The sequence below is a fragment of the Girardinichthys multiradiatus genome, chromosome 24 (assembly GCF_021462225.1).
Source record: "Girardinichthys multiradiatus isolate DD_20200921_A chromosome 24, DD_fGirMul_XY1, whole genome shotgun sequence".
Lineage (NCBI taxonomy): Eukaryota > Metazoa > Chordata > Actinopteri > Cyprinodontiformes > Goodeidae > Girardinichthys > Girardinichthys multiradiatus.
This window is the reverse complement of record NC_061816.1, coordinates 5,884,552-5,904,765: the sequence shown is the minus strand read 5'-3', so window position 1 is coordinate 5,904,765 and position 20,214 is coordinate 5,884,552. Positions and strand designations below refer to the sequence as shown.

General features: G+C 39.8%; 1 protein-coding gene and 1 long non-coding RNA gene across 3 annotated transcripts in view; both read left to right on the top strand.

The window, feature by feature from the left end:
• The first annotated feature begins 3,495 nt into the window (after positions 1-3,495).
• LOC124861966 lies at positions 3,496-15,146 on the top strand. Its single transcript, XR_007036802.1, has 2 exons — positions 3,496-3,600; positions 13,651-15,146. It is a non-coding gene; the product is annotated as an uncharacterized LOC124861966 (long non-coding RNA).
• Positions 15,147-15,503: 357 nt separating this feature from the next.
• Positions 15,504-20,214, top strand: part of ahr2 (aryl hydrocarbon receptor 2) — a 53,639-nt gene continuing 48,928 nt past the window's right edge. The window contains exon 1 of one of the 2 annotated variants that reach the window (XM_047355898.1): positions 15,504-15,931. In XM_047355898.1, the coding sequence (XP_047211854.1) occupies positions 15,873-15,931 (59 nt within the window). In that variant the 5' untranslated portion in view covers positions 15,504-15,872. The remainder of the gene's footprint in view (positions 15,932-20,214) is intronic. The other variant, XM_047355897.1, reaches the window with a different exon arrangement.

Below are 20,214 nucleotides of genomic sequence, written 5' to 3'. Positions count from 1 at the left end.
ACTAAAGCTTGGATGAAAACACTGTAACTCAATGAGGACTGAGAAATAACAGGTTACTTACAAGGCTTGCTTGGTAGGAGTCTGTGGGGTTGTCACCAAGGAGAACAGGAAGCGCTTTCAGCACCAGGGTCCGGGTATCGGTTGGCTCTGTAGTCAGGAAAATGACATGACCAGTAATGAAAAGTCACTTTGCATAGTTGCGAATTCTAGAGAGTATATCTATGCATAAAACTAAATAAACAACTTTTTCGAAATCATCAAGTAGGCTTTGGGGCTCTAGACCAATGATTTGTAAAAGGAATGAGGCACTGTTCCTTTGCAACAAGAACGTCCTGGAGTTTAATCCCAGCTTGGCGTCCTGCATGAAGTTTGCATATTATCTAAAACATGACTGTTAGGTTAACTGGTCTCTCTAAATGCCCCCTAGGTATGAATGTGTGCATGGTTGGTTGTCCTGTGTGTCTCAGTGTTGCCCTGTGATGGTCTGGCGACCTGTCCAGGGTGTACCGTACCTCTTTCCTGCTGGAGTTGGGCAAACACCACCCCCCAACCCTGCACAAACAGGACAAACAGGTTTAGACTATTGATGGAATGATGCCTTCTGCTTCCCCTTGATTGGTCGGCTGCAGGAAGTCTGCAAATATACAGCACCAGTCCATGTGAGCCACTGATTTTCTTTGTTTAAACCACCAGCACTTCCATGCTGCACAGTTGTAATACCATCTCTATTGTAGCAGATTGATAGGCTACAGCAATCTATATAATGAGCATAAAAAATAGAATCACTTACTCATCCCAGGCAATGACTTCTGAATAGTTTTGATTAATCACATTAAAGGTTACACATAATAAAGGATGACATTCATCAGTCTGTATGATTAATGACTTAACAAAACACCTCTGAATAGCTAAAAAAGAGGGTTTCAGAGTGGCCTAGTCAAAGTCTGGACTTTGACCCAATTGAGATGCTGTGGCATGGCCTCAGCCTGGTTGTTCATGCTGAAAACCCCTCCAATGTGGCTGAATTAAAACAATTCTGCAAAGAAGAGTGGGTCAAAATTACTCCATGAAATGTAAAACTTGCATTACCAGTTATTCCTAAGACTAAATAGGAGCTGTTGTTCAAATTAAACCATATAAAATCTGCTTTTTGCATTTAAACATGTTTTTTTATAGCAAAATTTGTTTGATCTGAAACAGATACTTTTTCACTCTGCTGTGTAAATTTGTTTATGATTCTGTAGAGATGTTTAAAAATAAAATTGTTCAACCAGTTGTTTAGTTAGCAGTAATATTTTGAAAAGGAAGCAAACTCCTAAATATCTCCTCCAGCCATTCACAATCTGCAAGAGATTAAAATTCTTATAGATCCTTTCATACCATCAGTATCAGCTGCTGCTGAAATCTGAATATCAAAGCCAGATGTTTTTACATGTTTTGTAATGAAACACAATATGTTGCCACAGACATCTGCTCTTCATCTCCTAACAGAAGGGATATAGCTCCATCTCAAACACAACCAGTTTTTGTCTTAAATTACAACTGTAATCCTATAAATAATGGTGGAACCTGTTAATATTTTTTTTCAAATTTTGCTAAATGTTTCTTCAATCTACCGTCTTTGATCAGGTTCATAGCATGTCGAGTATTTACATACTGAAATAGTGGAAGTAAAAGTGCCAGGAAAGGTATGTCAGGACTACATTAGGTGGTATACTTTGTTGTATATGCATTTCTATGCATTTTCCATTCAGCGAGCAGAATGTGATGCATTGATGCTGCCTGCAACAGGAAACACTGAAACACTTTATAATATTTCAAAAGCAGCGCAGTGGGTCTTTTGGATAATTTGCAAATTTTAAGTAATATCCAACCTGACTTTTTTATACAAAAGTAATTACAATTTATTTTCAAACTGGTGGTCTGGTAATGTCCTGATTTTGTTTTTGGAATAAAAACTTCCCAGTTTGCTGCAAATCCAGCCTGAACTCATGAGGAAGTAATGGTAAGGCAAACAGTGAAAAACTGAAAACCAACTATTTGAATATCTTCTGACTGGGATTTGCATATAGCAAAGATCAAAGGCACATCCAAATTCACATCCAACTGCTTCTTGTCTGATAATTTGGAAAGCTGAGCTGTGCAAACAAGAACTGTAGTTTTCTACTGACCTGGAGGTAGAGTAGACTCTGGAAGGCCATTAGATTAATTAACGCACTAAGAGTACTGTGAAAAACCATATTTCTTTATATTTTCTTTCCACAAAGGCAGATATTCTTGCAATCTTTTTTAAATTAGTGTATCAGCCAGACATAAATCCTAAAATTTATAGAAAAAAGATATTAGAGAGAGAAGAATAGGGGCAGAGGTGAAGAAGAGCGTAACAGGTACCCTGATCTAAACAGGTGGAAAAGAGGAGGGTATCATATAGAGATTGCATAGATTTATTACATTTGTCAGTGTTCAAAGAAGCTGCGTATAGCATGTGCTCTTAGTTCCACTTAGGGAGAATACCTTGTCATCAGCTGATCGTAAGTCCACCTGAAATATTTCCAAATAACTATGAGACCTGTGAAAAGCATGGTAGTATACCATCACTGATGTCGTCACACAAATGACAGCCAGTCACAAAATCCAAATTTATACTCCACTTAGGTGATCTTAGAATGGACTGAGGAGTTTTGGCTGATGAGGGGGATTGATAAGCCGGCAGCCTCAAACAACATATAAAAAATGGCAACAAATGTAACAATATCCTCTAACACGCGTTGTATCCCATGGATTTAAACGTTTCAAGTTTTAGTTGTTTTAAAGTGCTGCCACTGTTCTGAGGATTTATTTTGCATCTCTACAAACTCCCTGCAATATGACTTCATTTTTCTACAGGTATTTGGACTAGTACCTGCACGGAACATCATATCATAAACCCTGAACTGTACCTTTTAAAGATAAAACACATCTACGGTGACAGATGTACATCACTCACTGCCACTCAGTTATGGAAAGCCAGAGGGACCAAAACACTCTACTTTTCTTGCATCTTTGACGCATTGTTTACCTGCAAAAATTGTATGCTTACTTAATATGCAAATAATGCATCAAAAGACATATAAAAGAGATTGGAAATAAATCACAAATTGCTAACCCATTGTCACAGTGTATGTTTTTGGTTGGTATTTGTTTACATTTAGTCAGGTGTTTTTTCTGTTCTAAGTATGAGTCCTCGTTTCTGGTGTTTTATCTTCTAGGTTCTGTTCTGTTTACTGTGTTAGTTGGATTCCTAGATCTGTTGTCTTCCTGTGTTCTGGTTCCTTTGGTTTGTTTACTGTTTGTCTTGTCGGGCTCCTCATGTTCTTGTTTATCCCTATCTGGTTCACCTGCCCCTCTGTCTTCCAGCACACCTGTGTCTGTTTTCCCTGATTACCTGCCCTAGTGTTTCATGTCCACCTTCATCTGTATTTAAGCTCATCTTTGTCCTTTGTTCCACGCGGTGTCGTTATGTCTCTTTGAGGTCTCTTTGGATTTTTGTCCTTACATTGGATCCTGTTTTAAAATACCCCGTAAACTGGATGATCTTGTCACCCTGCACCTCGCCTTCATGTGAGTGAACTCTTTAAATTAAACTAGTGAGTTTTGATCCCACTCTGCTTTCTCCGTGCTTGTCTGCCTTTGGTCCAGCATCAAACACAAACTATGACACCATCCATGTTTCCATCCGGCGATCCTTGTCAGTTTCCTTTTGTTTGAATGCATCGACTGAACAAACTACACTTGGCTGAAGTCTAGTGTCTGTTTTCTCTGCATGCTTCGGAGACTGATGTGTGTTTATAATGTCAGATGACAACACTCCATAGAGATCAGTTGACTTCTGGTTGAGAAGGTTTCTTCGGTAGAACAAGAATTTAAATTTATATCCATCTTTAGTTAGTTTAGGAGCCGAGCGAATGCTAACATCGACTTGGAAGGTACCCTTCTAACCATGGGAATGCTGATTAACAGCACATCTGAGCTGTGGTTGTCAGGGAAAAAGGTTTGCCTCATGCCTAATAGTTCAAATCCAGCTTAAACTAGCTTGGCAACAGCGCAAATGCTAATGTCTACCTTGTTAGCGTCTTAAGACTAAGGCAGTCATTGGCTGTGAATGGCACATCTTAGCTGTGGTTGTCAGGGAAAACTTGTACTAGTTTTCCAGTAATGTTTAATGCCTGACAAACCAGATAGGGAAAATGATCTTAATAAGTTAGACTTATTGAGTTGCATGAGTAAATTTTAATAACTTGTTCAAATGTAACTATTTTAGGTGTTTTTTTCAGCAGGTAAATTTGCTCTTGATTAAGTTCCCAAATACTTCAAAAGTACATCATCACATATCTCCATTTCTTGAAAAGATCCATTTTCCAGATACTGGGATGAGTTCACTGAAAATTGGAAGAAACAGAAATAGAATAAAATATTATTTTTATTTTATTTTTTCAGATTTTAAAGAGAAAACACTAGAACTACTCCTGATGTCTTATACATGTGAGTTTTTTGTTAAATGTTTTTTGGAAATGTCAAGAGGCGTTTGGCTGAAGGCAGAAATACTATCCAGCTCTTAGAGGTTTTATCACATCATTAAACACTTCTCCTGGGTGGCCTAGTAGACACACGATCCCACAGCAAGTGAACCACCATGACCACCTCGCGTTAAAGTTAAACCAGTGCAGTCTCTTTCTGATTGCACTTTCATATCAACAGTAGCAAGAGCCTGCTGAAGGTCATGTGATGGCAATTTAGAACTTTTGGAGACTTCTTTTAGCATCTTGCAGTCTGCTCCAGAGGTTACTTGCTTGTCCAGCCAGACCTGGGCATGTTGGCAGTTGTTCTGAATGTCCTGTACATGTAGACTTTTTGGTACAGTGGAACGACAGATATTATCAGACCTTTATGAGACCTTTATAGGACTCATCAGCAGAGTGCGTACTATACCACATCGGATTTCCTTTAATCTTTCAGCTGTTTTCTTGTTTTAACACAATCTCTGCCATCAGTATTGGTTATAACAAATAATACAGTCAAGCAGTTCACGAGGCATTAACCGCACAATAATCTTTGTAGTCGGATATTTTCCAAAATAGCTGGACAGCTGCGTCGAGAACTAGCCTGTGTTTATGGGAAGCATGCTCTGCCACCACACCATGTGCCGCCCCTTAAATAGACGTTATTAAAAAGAATAACTACTTTATTTCTGACCTGATTGAAATATCCTCCTTGGCCTTGTGCCTGAGGAACGGCTATTTAACAACCAACCACCTGTTAGACTCTAAAATGTCTGTCCTAGAAACTGGTTTACAGCTTAATAAGGTACAAAAAACATAACATTGAAGCCAGCATCTGATTGGAGGCTTGTTCATAGTGAATCTGTCATGCATCCAACCCCAAAGCGAAGTCTCCAACCCATGTGCTCGTTTAAACAGAAACCGTGTGCTGATATTATTTAGCAAAGTGATATAATTAGTTACAGTATAAGCTCAGTCAGTAGCTATCTCTAGGAGAGAGACGGGGTTAAACTCTGAAAGACAGGGACAAGTGTATCATCAGTAGAAGGTGAGCACTAACTTGTTGCCAGCAGAAGCTTGGACGATGCCCCCCTCCAGGAAGGTGTCACAGGTAGATACAGAGTCAGGCCAGTTGTAGCTTCTAGGAAGAGAAAAGAGAGAGAACATACAGTTAAAAGCTGAAACAACAGCAAATAACGCAAAATTGGAGAGTAGTATGAGAATGTAGCAGAGAGAGTGAAAGTGGTCATTATGTCCCCCAGCAGCTTAAGCCTATAGCAGGATAACTACAGAGATAGCTCAGGATAACCTAAGCCACTCTAACTATAAGCTTTATTAAAAAGGAAAGTTTTAAGCCTAGCCTTAAAAGTAGACAGGGTGTCTGCCTCATGGACTAAAACTGGGAGTTGGGTCCACAGGAGAGGAGCCTGATAACTAAAGGATCTGCCTCCCATTCTACTTCTAGAGACTCTAGGAACCACCAGTAAACCTGCAGTCTGAGAACGAAGTGCTCTGTTAGGAACATATAGAACAATCAGATCTCTGATGTATGATGGAGCTAGATCATTAAGGGCTTTATATGTGAGGAGGAGAATTTTAAATTCTGTTCTGGATTTAACAGGGAACCAATGAAGGGAAGCTAAAGTAGGGGAAATATGATCTCTCCTTTTAATTTTCATCAGAACTCTTGCTGAAGCGTTTTGGATCATCTGAAGGCTTTTAACTGCATCTTGTGGACATCCTGATAGTAAAGAATTACAATAGTCCAGCCTTGAAGTAACAAATGCATTGATTAGTTTTTCAACGTCACTCCTGGATAGGATATTTCTAATTTTGGCAATGTTCCGGATGTTTTGTTTCCAGCAAGTGAAATGCATGCTCAGTCGGATTCATGTCAGGTGATTAATTTGACAATTGAATAACAATCCATTCCTTTGCCATTAAAAGCTCTTTGGTGGGTTTTGTAGTATGCTTTGGGTCGTTGTCGATCTGCACTGTGAAGCGGCGTCCAGTGATTTTTGAGGCATTTGGCTGAATATTAGCAGATAATATTACCCGGAATGCTTCAGAATTCCTCCTGCTGCTTTTGTCAACGGTCACGTCATCAATAAATACCAGGGAATAAGTTCCATTGGCAGCCATACAAGCTCATCCCATGATGCTGCCACCATGCTTTACTGATGAGGTGGTATGTTTCGACTGATGAGCAGTTCCTTTCTTTCTCCATACTGTCTTCTTCCCATCACTCTGGTACAAGTTGATCTTTGTCTCATCCGTCAATAGGATGTTGTTCCAGAACTGTAAAGGCTTTTTTAGATGTGTTTTGGCAAACTCTAATCAGGTCTTTCTGTTTTTGAGGCTCACCAATGGTTTACATCTTGTGGTGAATCCTCAGTATTCTCACTGGTGAAATCTTCTCTGATTGTTGACTTTGACACACATACACCTTCCTCCTGGAGAGTCTTGATCTGGCCGATTGTTGTGAAGGGGTTTTTCTTCACCAGGGAAAGGATTCTTTGTTCATTCATCACATTTGTCTTCCGTGGTCTTTCAGGTCTTTTGGTATTGTTGAGCTCACCGGTGTGTTCTTTCTTTTTGATGATGTTCCAAACTGTTGATTTTGCCGCGCCTAATATTTTTGCTCTCTCTCTGATGGGTTTGTTTTGATTTCTCAGCCTAATAATAGCTTGCTTCACTGATGGTGATAGCTCGTTGGATCTCATATTGAGAATTAACAGCAGCAGTATGAAAAATGTAAATATCACACTTGAAATGAACTCTGGACGTTTCATCTGACCCTTATGAATGGGATAATGAGGGAAGAGCACACATCTGGCCATCAAACAGCTGAGCAGCCAATTTTTCCATTACTTTTGGTCCCTTGAAAAGTTGGAGTCACACATTCAAACGGTTGTTATGGATATAAATACCCTCAAATTAAAGCTGATAGTCCGCAGTTTAAGCACATCCTGGTTGTTTCATTTCAAATATATTGTGTTTGTAGAGCGAAAAAGATAAGAATTGAGTCAATGTCCTAATATTTATGGACCTGACTGTATGGCCAAATATGTTTGAAAATTAACAGTCATCTTATTTTTTCACAACTGTAAATGTTATAAAAACAATTAAAGTTGCACATAATTCGCTCCTTCATGAAGATAAAATGATTTATTTAAGATATCTTTAAATTATGGACATGCAATCTTTATTTCTGTACCTGGACTAGTTTTTTTTACTGCATTACTTGAACAAATAATCAGTCAGAAATCAGTCCAGAACTCCTCTCAGTTCAAACTGAGGTTTCCAGCTTTTTCTAAAATATCTTAAAACTGATTTAAACAACCTGCAACATGCAATTAATTGAGTTTTACTGTGGTAAATACGGAAAATGGGTGTCTATTTCTTAACATGTCCTAATTTAATTTAATTTAATTTAATTTAATTGACCTTTCTAATGATATTAAAGTCCAACTAAATGCGTAAGGAACTACTTACCTATAAGAACAGGAAGACAAATGCTCTGTTTGTTGCTCAGACATAAAACAAAGTCTGCTTGGATTTGAAACTTCCCATCCAAAATCGCCACCAGTTTACCAAATGCACGGATTAACCCAATGGATTAACCAGAGCTGCATCTGCACTGTTGTATTGCTCTTGCATCTTATACTGCTCTATATTTACTCTCACTCACTTAAAACTGTGCACATATATTTATATTATATTGTAGATATATGTATACTGTTTAATTTGTACTGTACACCGACTACACCAAAACAAATTCCTTGTATGTCCAAAAACGTACTTGGCAATAAAGCTTTTCTGATTCTGGTTCTGATTCTGATTCTGATCCTGCTGTGTTTTCTTCTAACTGGGACACAACCAAGACAGGTCTGTTATTTCAACAGGCCACAGCATTTAATCAAATCCTGATTCACCACCTTTATTCCTGGAAGTTAATTTGAGACCTTCTAAGTCTGGAATGTTGCTCCACATTTCCCTCGTTTGGTTTATAAATTGAATACAAAGCAGCAGAGATGAGTAGGCAGTCTAGAAAGCACAAACATTGATTAAAAAATGGTTTATATGCCACCAGCCTGAGGTTTACTTTTAATACAGAGCAGATCTGGGAAATTCTGCAGTCCGCATAAAAACAGCCAACGTTATGCAAAAGTAAAATTCAGAGGCCAGGAGGGATAAACTTCTCCACAACTTTATTTCTGTAGTCAATTGTACCACTGGAGTTTATTTCCAGGCAACAAAATTAAAAAGGCAAATGCATGCCACTGTTATGTTTTTGTATTGTGAAGTTATTTACCTAAATACAGGCAGGACATCAGCTGACTTATCTCCGTTTAGCTTGTCACCAATTCTGCAGGAGCATGCTAATGCCTGGCCCTCCAGGGTTGCCCACCACTATCCACGAGGAACTAGATTTGTTGGGAAACATGAATTACATGAATTACAAGGTGAATAAAACTCAGACAGAACAGGAATTATGGGTGTGAACAGCAGAATCCTGGAGTGATAGGAACTGCCAGGATAGAAATGCTGGGGAGATCATTTGAGTGTCCAGAATGATACGGGTCTAATCCACTGAATAAAAGGAAGCAAGACTGGGGAACTGAGGGAAACCAACTGATGACTCAGAGGTATGAGGCAAAATAACTGATTAATGAAGAAAAACTACAATTGAACACAAATGAAGACTAAGAAAACAAAACTGAATATCAGAAATAAAGGCACACAACATCAACTCCTAACATTTTTAGTTGTTAAAAACTTTTGAAAATCCCATTTTTCTTCCCCTTCACAATTCTGCCCTATTTTGTGTCCCATTAAATTCCAATAATATACATTGAAGTTTGTGGCTTTGAAGTGACAAACTGGGGAAAAGTTCAAGTACTTTTGTAAATCACTGAAGGCCACAGTTTTAACCCTGGGTGTCCCTGACAGATAACTGTTTCAAGTCAGCCAGTAATTGTCCAGATAACTGCTGAAAATTTGACTTAATTTAGCCAAATATTTGTTGGCAAAGTTCAGTCTACAGTCATGACAGACCTGCCTGTTGCTCGCATGGAGAAGTCTATAACCACAAGAACTGGTGCAGCCAATTGAAAAAAGGAAAACAATGACTGTATACAACTGAATAATCAAGAGATGGTGAAGTTTTCAGAAGGGTTTTCATTTTTATGGATTACCTTTCTGGACATTGTTGATCATTGACAAAATCTTCATCTGAGACCTCACTAGCTTTAGGCTAGAGATAGTTAACAAGTTGTCTCCAGATCTTTTGGAGCTTTTACTGCCATGTAAATGCCATCTCTGCATGTTGCAATAAAATGCTGCAGTGGTATGCGGTGGCATAGTGGAAAGTTAACATTTTGGTGCTGCCAGTGTTAAAAATCGAGCCGTTTAGTCATGGATCTGGGCGGCTAATGATGGGAAACAAAGACTGCTGGCTTCTCAGACAACCCTGCTCTCTGTACAGTTAATTCTGGCAACAAGAAAAAGGCCGATTCCCTAATCCAGGACCAAGCTCTGATCAGAGGAAAACAGCAGTCTCTCTGTCAGCCAAATACTTCACTTATTCCCTTAAAGAGCTTTCATTTGCGCTAATTACAGGTCAAAATAAAAGCTTGGACTGTTCAGATCAATCAACTTTGTCAACGTTTAAATTTTCTTCAAGATTTATGATCACATTTTTCTTCAGCACAGCAGTCAAACTGAAACCGGAATGCCAGAAGAGTGAAGGAGACTTCATGTTTATTAACAAAATAATTTTCAACCAACAGATCTTCTTTCTTAAAGTTTCAGTTCCTGTTAGAAGTTTCCATGTCATCAGACGTCTTCAACCACGAGTATCTGATTAAGCTCCTATAGAGACGTCACAGATCCTCCTCTGTGAACTTTAAGAAACAGGTTGAGAAAGCAGCAGATCTTTGGTCAGTTCATGCATAAAAAAAAGCATCTTAAATATGCAAAAAATGTTTTTAGAGCAAGTTATAAAATTATTAATTTAATTATAACTATATTAAAAAAATTATTTGTGGACTGGACAGTGGAGCAGTTAGCGGCGCTGTTGCCTTGCAGCAAGAAATTTCTGGGTTCAAATCCGCCCTGGGGTCTTTCGGCATTGAGTTTTTTGTTCTCCCTGTGCATGTGTGGTTTCTCTCCAGGTACTCTGACTTAGGTTAATTGGTCTCTCTAAACTTCTCCTACGTATAAGTGTGTCTGCATGATTGTATGTCCTATGTGTCTCAGTGTTGCCCTTTGATGGACTAGTTTTGCCCAGGGTGTCCCCCTTCTGCTCCATGGCAGCTGGAGATAGGCACCAGCCAGATGCCATTGAGTCCAGAGAAGTCAGGTGCCACCTATGGACAAGGTGCATGCCAAGATCAGTTGCTCATCCACCCATAGTCATCCGAGATGAAGTCATGAAGAGAAGGGTCAAGGCATACCTCTATCCAGCATCACTCCTCAGCTCTTCATTGGGGCTTCTAAGGTGTTGCCAGGCCATAAAGTTTGTACACTGAGTTGCTGGTACACCCTAGAGTCTTCTTCCAAACGGAGGAGTCCAGGAGGCATCCTGTTAAAAGTTCTGCCTTTAAGCTCAGCATCATCTTCACCGCTACAGACACTCTATTGCAGAGGAGGCCCAGATCCAACAGACAAGAACAAGACAAGATACTTGAATCTCTTCAATCAAGGTAAAGACTCGCCGCTGACATGGAGAGAGCATTCCACCTTTTCCCGGTTTAGAACCATGGCCTCAGACAAAGGGGGTTTGGTTTTAATGTGACCTTAATGGATCATGAAAAGAGAAAACCAGTTACCTCACCCGGAAAGGAGAATTTGGGGTACTCTCCTAGAGCCTGGCATGCTCTGGTGTGAGAGCTTTTTGGGAAGCTCCTGGTTCCCAAGCTTTGAATCCCTGGGCTTGCTTGGGTCCAGCCTGAAGAAGTTCCAGGAAGGCCACTCTGCATGGACCCACCACCTGCAGGGAAAGATGCTGAAGGTGGTTGCAACTGGGTGGTAGGTGGGGAAAGGGTCTGAACATCTAGTTCTTAGTCTGTCTCTGGTCCTCTTATTTGTGTTCTCTTGCATTACCTCTGTGTCCACCTGGCAACTCTTTCTCACCTTACTCTTTGAACCTTGGCTCTGTTTTCTTCCATGTCCTTGTGGTTTGTTTGCTTGTCTGGTTAATGACCACATGTTTGTACCTCGTTTAGTCGTTGATGTTATAGAGCCATCAACTCCCAAAGCCCAAATTATCTCAAGCTTCTTTCTGCTTCAGTGACTTTCATGACTTCTCTTCATGTTCAGCAGTGCTGGAGACATCACACCCACAAAGTCCCACCTCAATTTAGCTTGACTTTTCTGGATAAACTGCTGGCAGCATGCTGCAGCATTGTGCAGGGTCAGTCTGAGTCCACTGATTTTGATGCAGCTTTAATGATCAGTGCATGTCTCTTCCTGCTGTTTTTGCACACATTTATATTCTTTGCACATGAGCTTTTCTGTCAGGACTGTTTGCATCCTGATACGTGACAGCTACCCTTTTACAATCTCAAAAAACCTGCAACATTGCACAACGTGATCAGTAATTACAAGGTGTTTAAACCAAAAACGTGCAAAACTTACTTCATGCATGTCAAATATTAGGACTAAGCTTCTTCTTTTTACCCTAAAAGTCCCTAGGTGTGCGTGTGCCTTTCAGTTTTGTAAATTTGGTCTTTGGCGTGCTGAAGCAGGTTTTTCTCTACAAAAACACAGTGATATATCACACCAATTTTGGCTGCACTAAATCAAAGGAACATTACAGGAATCCTTCACATTTATAGCTTAATAAAATCCAGCTAACGTCAGAGTGACAGAGCGTAGGAGGATATGGCGAGTGACTGCCAAACGACCCAAACATTAAATAAATATGAACAGGCACCTTGTGATTGCAAACCCACAGCCAGCTCAGGAAGAGTTCAGCCACAGGGGAAGAAGTTCAGTCTTCACCTGTTGATTGTCGCCAGAAAGAGTGACTCATTTGCAGTCTGTGAGCCAGCTTGTCCTTTCTAATACATAAAATTGGACTGATTGTAGACGTAACGCCACAGTTCTAAGAGCAGGCCCACTCCACAGGCCATAAAGACAAGGCGAGGTTTTAATAGCTGCATCAGGGTCTGGATTCTTAAAGTGCTCATCCTGGAAATGGCCCAGTGAGGACATGTCCAAAAAAGCTTGGAGAAGACCGTAAGTTTAAAGGAAACCTGGGGACACGATGTGAGACAGTAAAAAATGTCTTTGACTCATGACAACAAACATCCAGGTAATGTTTCTATCAGGGAAAGACGTGGCTTTTTTCAGCAAAACTATGCAAAAGTTCCAGGTTGTAAAACGATTTAAATCTATAAAATCTATGAATTGTTCAAAAATACTCCACAGATCCCAGGCTGTCATTATTTGCTGAACCATGATGAAGCCAAAGTTAAAAGCTGCATGTGAAAAACTAAGTACACCTCATGATTCCACCACTTGTAGAAACACATTTGGCAACAACTCTTTATCAGTCGACACTGTTGAGAAAATTTGGTCCAGTCTTCTGTACATGAGTGCTTTAGTCCATGGAGGTTTGTAGAGATTTGTTTACATCAGCTTGAGCTTTGGATTTTGACTAGACCATTGCAGCACCTATATAATTTTTTTTATTCAATCTGTGATGGATTTGTTGTTGTGTTTGGGATCATTGTCTTATTGATGACTCAGTTTAAGCCAAACTTAACTTGTTGACTGATGACCTCACCTTTGACTCTAGAATGCTTTGGTATACAGAAGAGTTCATGATCCACTCATTGATTGCAAGGAGCCCAGGTCCTGTGGCTGCAGAACAACAAGAACTGTGCTAGACACTTGGCATGATGTGTTTGGTTTTCAAACATCTTCCTTTTGGTCTAATTTGGCCAAAGGACAGAAGCCTTGTAGTTCATTCAGAATAAACTTCGCAAACCTACGTCATTCTGCCATATTGGTTTTAGAGAGAAGAGGCTTTCTTTAATCAATAAATGTTAACCATTATATGCTTTAAATATTTTCTTCTTGTGAATAATTTGTCTCTCTGCAGAGTGAAGGACATCAAATTGATTGGAAACATCTGTTTTGGTCTGTCCCAAGTTGATGGTGGCAGTTGCTTCTCTAAGGCCATTGCTGATGGCTTACCGCCCTGACATTCCTTGACTGCTACAACTCTGATGGCAGCTGTTGATATTTTTTTCAAAAACATTAATAATCTTTTTATTCTTATTTTTTTTATTTAAAGTTTAAGAAAGTTCATCTTTGTATGGTTTCCTTAAATGTTGTATTTGGTATCATTGCATTGAATTATTGCATTTATTATTGCATTCTTGTTTTTACCACTATTCTAAATGTCGTTATAAATTAAATGCACTGTTTTATCAGTTTGTATTTGTGTTATGGTTGAAGTAAATTCCTCGTGCAGTATTTTATAATTCTAGAATCTTATGGGGTTTTTTCTTGGTTTTTGTCCTTTTCTAGTTGTCCAATAATTGTTTTATTTACTTTGTATAGCCTTGGGGGTGTAATTCGTATTTGCATGCTCTATCTTTGGTTTTATGGTTATGTATAGCACTTTGTGTTAGATTTGATTGTATGAAAAGCGCTCGAACATTAAATAATTTTACAACATAGTAAAGACCAGCTCCTTGCTGTGTTGTCCAGATATACAAAATCCTCAAATTCAAATAGGGATACTGTTTTTCGTTTAGAAGTAAAAGTTAATTATTTTAATTTTAAATGCTGTGAAAAAGTATTTCCACCTCATAGATTTCCTGTTCATCAAACAAATATCATTAACCCCCTTTGTCATATTGTTCAGAAATATGGGAAAACGCAAATAAAACAAATATTGATATATTGGTTAGGCTACAAAAAAGAGCTGTTAGGCTCATTTATAAACTGGGATATCAGCTAATAGACTTTTCATTCAGATTACTACTTCTAAATGTATTGATATTGTATCTATGAAAATCCTGGAAATAATGTCTACAGCATTGAACAAAAGTCTTCCTCCTGGAATTCAGAAATAATTTAAGTTAAGAGGGAGTGAATATAATTTAAAAGGTCTGTTAATTTTTTTAATGCGAAAGAGAGAAACCGAGTTAAATCTAGATGTGTTTCAGTCTGAAACACATTATTATTAATTATTTAAATGATTTTAAATTATGTGCTTCTTTGGTGAGCTTTAAAAGAGCTTTAAAATGCAAAATTATACTATAGTTTATACTGCTATGTAGACATATAAATTTATAGTGTAATCCTGTATTTTTGTGTATTTAGTGTGTGTAAGTGTATGTATGTGTGGGTATACTTGCATAATCGATATGTATAATGTATATGTGTGTGTATGTAGTTTTCTTTTTCATATACTGTTGAGTCTTTAGGTTTATGAATGGAGAAGGCTGAACAAATATAAGCCATGGCTTTCACTTATTCCTTTTTGGTAAATTATCAGTTTATAGAATGTATAATTCTGTTTTGTTTTGTTTTCCTTTTCTGTAATGTTGTAAATTTACCACAAAAAATAAATAAATAAAGAAAGAATATCAGACAAAGATGACCTGAGTAAATACAAAAAAACAGTTTTCAAATGATTTATTTCATTCAAACCAAAAAGAAGAGGAAAATGTCTCGTCACCACACTGCAAACTTATATATTTTAATAAATCTAGACATTTGTAAAGGTAATAAAGGTTATTTACGCAACAAAGCGTGTACAATAAGGTCGTTATTATGAAAGTACATGTTTCCAAGATTCAACAATTGGATGATGGTTATAAAACTGTTCTTAAGGTGTTCTGGGGAGATAGCGCCTGTTCAGCTCCTATGCGGCCGCGGTCGGTCCACCTTAAATAATTCAGCTCTGCTGTTTCAGTGAGATTTAGACGCTGCCGCTCCGCTCTGTCAAATCACAACGGAGGCGCCGCCGTCGCAGGCAGAGGACGTCTCCCTTTCAAAAAGCTCAAAGTTTCCACCGACGTGGAAACGCTCCAACGACCCAAACACGACGAGTTTTGGATTTGGGTTGTTAGTTCTAGTCAGGTCGGGGTAGCGAGAAAAAAGTCCGGAAAAAAAACAAAACAACTCGCCGTCGTTCGTAACAAACAAGCAGAGCTTCAACAGCCGACATCTTACTGTCGAGTTTCCACTGTCTACTCGCTGTTATTATCAGTTTCATTTTTATTTTTATTTTCCGAACCGGTCTGGACGTGTTGGGGTGTTGTTTAAAGCCACTTTGTTCTTGTTTGGACTTTGTGGCGTCGCCTCACCATGTTGCAGAGCACGCCGCAGTACGCGATGAAGAAACGGAAGAAGCCGGTGCAGAAAGCGTAAGTTGACGACAGAAAATATTATTGCAACTTCTATTATTTCGAAAAACCTGTAACAGTCTCATAGGAATCATTTAAAAACCCGACTCTAGTTTTGATGCGTTCCTCTATGTTTGTGCTCCTAAAGAAGTGAATCTGATTGCTTTTTCTAACAATGTTGCTGTAAAATCTGTGTTTGTTTCTGGCTGCTCTGAGCAAGAAGGTGCAGCATGCAGCTGTGCAAACACATCCCGACCAGTCAGTCAGTCAGTGTGCCTTACAGCCTGTTGTTACATTGTTATAAGCCTGTAATAGGTGCTGCTGTGCTCCTGAAGTTGGGAAATATTGGGAAATATCGCCCAGCCAGCATCATTTCGATCCTTTTAAACCCTCTGAGACAGACCAGTTCTGCATTTTCAGAGGACACCTTGTTTTTGTGGTTGTGAAAGCAAACATGTTTGTTTTTCCTGCAGATTCCCTTCTTTCAGGGTTCTCTGATGGGTCCCTCAACATAATGTGAGGAAGAACCCTGAAAATTGAAGTTTTTTTTTAAGGTTGCTCTGCTGCAGCATTGCCATGGTGTTTGTTCATTGGGTTATTATTATGTTTATGACCTTTGTTGACCCTATATTGGTTTCAATAAACACATTAACAACTTTTTTTTTTTAATTTTAAGGACCCATGATTAAAAAGCAGTTGGTACATGCCAGAGAAAGAACGTACACTATATCCAGTCCAGTTGCTCCCACCACATGCCAAAGCGGTTAAAATGTTCCACTATGAAATGGGGCGCTGCTTCAATAAGCCACATTGCATCTAATTTCCCTTACGTAAACAGATTTGACAAATACAATACAGCTGGGCAGCATTCCAGCATCAGACGCCGGCGCCCATCGACCGTGTTGGGAAGTACAATGTTGGTCGTCTTGTTTGGGATCATTGTCCTGTTGGCGACCCTCTTCGGGCCAAGTTTCAGCTGTTGTACCGATGGTCTCACATTGACTCTAAAGTAGTCTGTAACTGCAAAACCAGCCCACGTCATCACCCCTCCACCACCATGCTTCCCAGCCGGTTTTAGGCGTTTGTGCTGATATTCTGTGTATTATGGCCAAACATCTTTACTTTGGTAGAACGTCCAAAGCGTAACTTGTCCAGTCTTTTGCTAGTTGTCCTGTCTTGAACTTTAACCTTTCACCTGCTGACTGACACCTGCAGAGGCTGAGATGGAGCTCCCAGGTTTTCTGCAACTTCTCTGAGCATTAGATGGTGTGATCTCGGGGTGAATCGGTTGCTTGAGTATCTCTGTAAAGAATTAGCACTATTTCAGTTGCTTAAATATTTTAAATCAATAAATGTGCCTTGATTAAACCCAATTTAACAAGGTCGATGTCAGATTGGGTCTTCAAAAGTACCATCTTAAATGTAATGCATTTTAAACCTTTTAAAATCCTATTAAAGTGCCCTAAAGGATGTTAAAATGTTCTAGTTTTGTGCCAGAGTGAATGAATTTATTTTAAACTCTCAGTCGTTCTTGTTCAGGCTAATCAAAATGTTTTATTTCTGATCGGGCTGAAACTTCTAGCCAAGCACCATGACGAATATTAGAGTTATAAAACAAAAATCAATAGTTTTCTGGTCAGCATTTAGCCTGCCTTACATGGTCTGCTACTAAGGACTCACATTTTAATCTAGTGCACAGTTGGATACACAACATTACTGCTGTGCAGCCAGTAGATTGGGAATTAATGGCTCAGAATGTGTGACGGCTCAGGAAGTTAATATTTCTAACCGGGTGATGAATTAAACCAGCCAGATGCATGAAGTTGGGCCCAGACGTTTTCCTTCCTTTTTAGTGTGCAAAATGCTCAATTGCTAAATATATCTGTGGCGGTAAAGCAGCAGGGTAGTTGTCAGATTTCTTTCACTAACCGTGATCCTAATCAGTACCAATATGAGGCATATCTGTAACCGTTCTGCAGAAATAGAACCACCTAAACCACTGGGTGAAGTCATTTTTACCCATCTTCTAGCCTCCTTAGTGCCGTCGCAGAACACGAAGGCTGCTTTAACCCTCTCTGTTTTCCTCACTGTGAAATAACCCAAGTTAATATTCAACCTTTCAACAAAGCCAGACCCAATCGCAAGACGCCTCCAAAGTTCTGAGCGGAGATCCCTGGCAGAACCCCATCCAGAACTGTGGTTTCACTGTGTGTGTGGCGCTACCTGCATTAATCATAATCAGGACGTGCAGCGAGAGCGCTCTCACGCAATGTTTCCACGAGGGAGGAGGGAGGGCGGGAGGATGGCGTAATCTGAGACTCGCTCAGTATTTTTTCTCCTCCTCCCCCCGACTGCCACAACATACTTTTTTCCTGTCTTTCCTTATGTCTTTGTGTGTTTTCTTGGGGGGGAGATTGTTTTTCCCCTCCCTCCCTTGACTCGAATTAACATAGTTTTGTGTCACGCAAACGTTACATAAGTATGGCATGTTCGACTTTTAGGAAAAGTGGCTCCCAGGGAGTTTATCTTTCTTTATTTGTGGGGAAATGGAGCTGGTGGGGCGAGTTGTGTGTTCACTCGCTCCAACACGAGGAAACGCTGAAAAAACTTTTCATGTGTGGTAATGTGTCTCAATTATGGAAAGACAAACTGGGGGAGGATGCGGCGTTCAGCTATGAACATTATAAAACAGAAAAGAGAAGTTAGGAAGCTTAAATAACCAACTAAAAGCAAGTGGAGGTTACTGATGTGGTATATGGTGTGAAAGTTCATTCCAGACGTGTCGGAGGCTGAGGTCACAGCTCTGTGCAGGCTGGTTGGCTTCCTTCCACAGACTCATCGCAGCAGCGAATACTTTAATGGTTGCTCACTCACTTCCTCTCTGACAAACCTTTCTAGACTTTTACTTGTTTTTACAGAAATAAAGTCTTTGTGTGCGAGGATCCGGTGATGTCCCAGAGTCTTAAGGTGACTCTGATGCTCTATGGACACTTCAGTACAGCATTATAGACATTTATTGGATGTGATTTTAGGATACTTCAACCCTTTTTTAAGTAGCACATTTGTGAGGTCGGACACTGATGTTGGACAAGAAGGCCAGTCAAGTTCTACCACATGAAACTCACTCATTCATGTCTCTATAGGCCGTGCTTTGTGCACTGGTGTGCAGTCATGTTGGAACAGGAAAGGGCCATCCTCAAACTGTTCCCACAAAGTTGGCATTGTCCAAAATGTCTCCGTATGCCGAAGCATAAGGAACTCCTTTCACTGGACCTAGAAGTAGTGAGGTCTTTTCAACGGGCTCCTTTTAGAGAGCCAGTTCTTTTGACTTGGCTCACTTAAAAGAGCCGGCTCTTTCGGCTCCTAAACGGCTCTTGAGTTTTTTGTTACTTGAATTAATTTATTTCCCACAGAAACTTACATATCCGTGCAAAATGGACTTTTCTTATTTTCAGTGTGAATCCGGTGTTTCATAAACCATGCGACCTCTAGTTGGCAGTTAAACTAACATCGATCACCAGTCTAAGCAGCCATATTGAACAGACCCCATTAATGCTAACAGCAGCTCGCTCGTGGCGTCGCAGCGCCAAATAGTCAGCCAGTGAGTATAACTGCCGACCCTTCACCCCTCGGCTATTGCAGACAGAGACGACCCGGTCTTGAATAAATGTTTGTAGAAACAGTCTGCACGCCTTGGCGCTGGATTTTATACACCTGCGGCCATGAAAGGTTTGGAAACCCCTGATTTCAGACATTAATCCTGCAGGAAGTCATTAGAGTAGAGCCCCAACTGTGTTCATCTAAACTGATTATGCAAAGAGGAACGGTCAAAGATCCGTCTCTCTGTATGCTCCAGTCCTCTGAAAGGGCGACACATATCAGGATCAGGAATTATTCTCTATTAATTGGCAGCTTGCTGGAGTACGTTGAGGCAGGAGCCTTGGATCGTTTTATCATACGTGCTGATGGTTCTGAATAAAACAGGGTCGATAAGGATTACTGGGCACCGTGCCTCGGACCACCGACAACGTGGTGGGTCCTTTGATGCCTGTCTGGGCCTGCTGATGTTTGTCGCCCTTAGTTGCTGTCTTACTGGCAAAAGTTGGTCTACACCAGGTAACAAAATTTTGTATTTAATTTGTTCAATCTACTCAAATTAAAGGTTGGATTTTCAGTACGAGAATATGCTGCTACAACAAAAGATGGGTTTATATACAGTTATTTTCTTTCCAGCACATTATGAGCCGTGTTATCTTTATTTCAAAGGTCAGATCTGCTCCAGGCGTGTTTTAATTGGTTTGGAA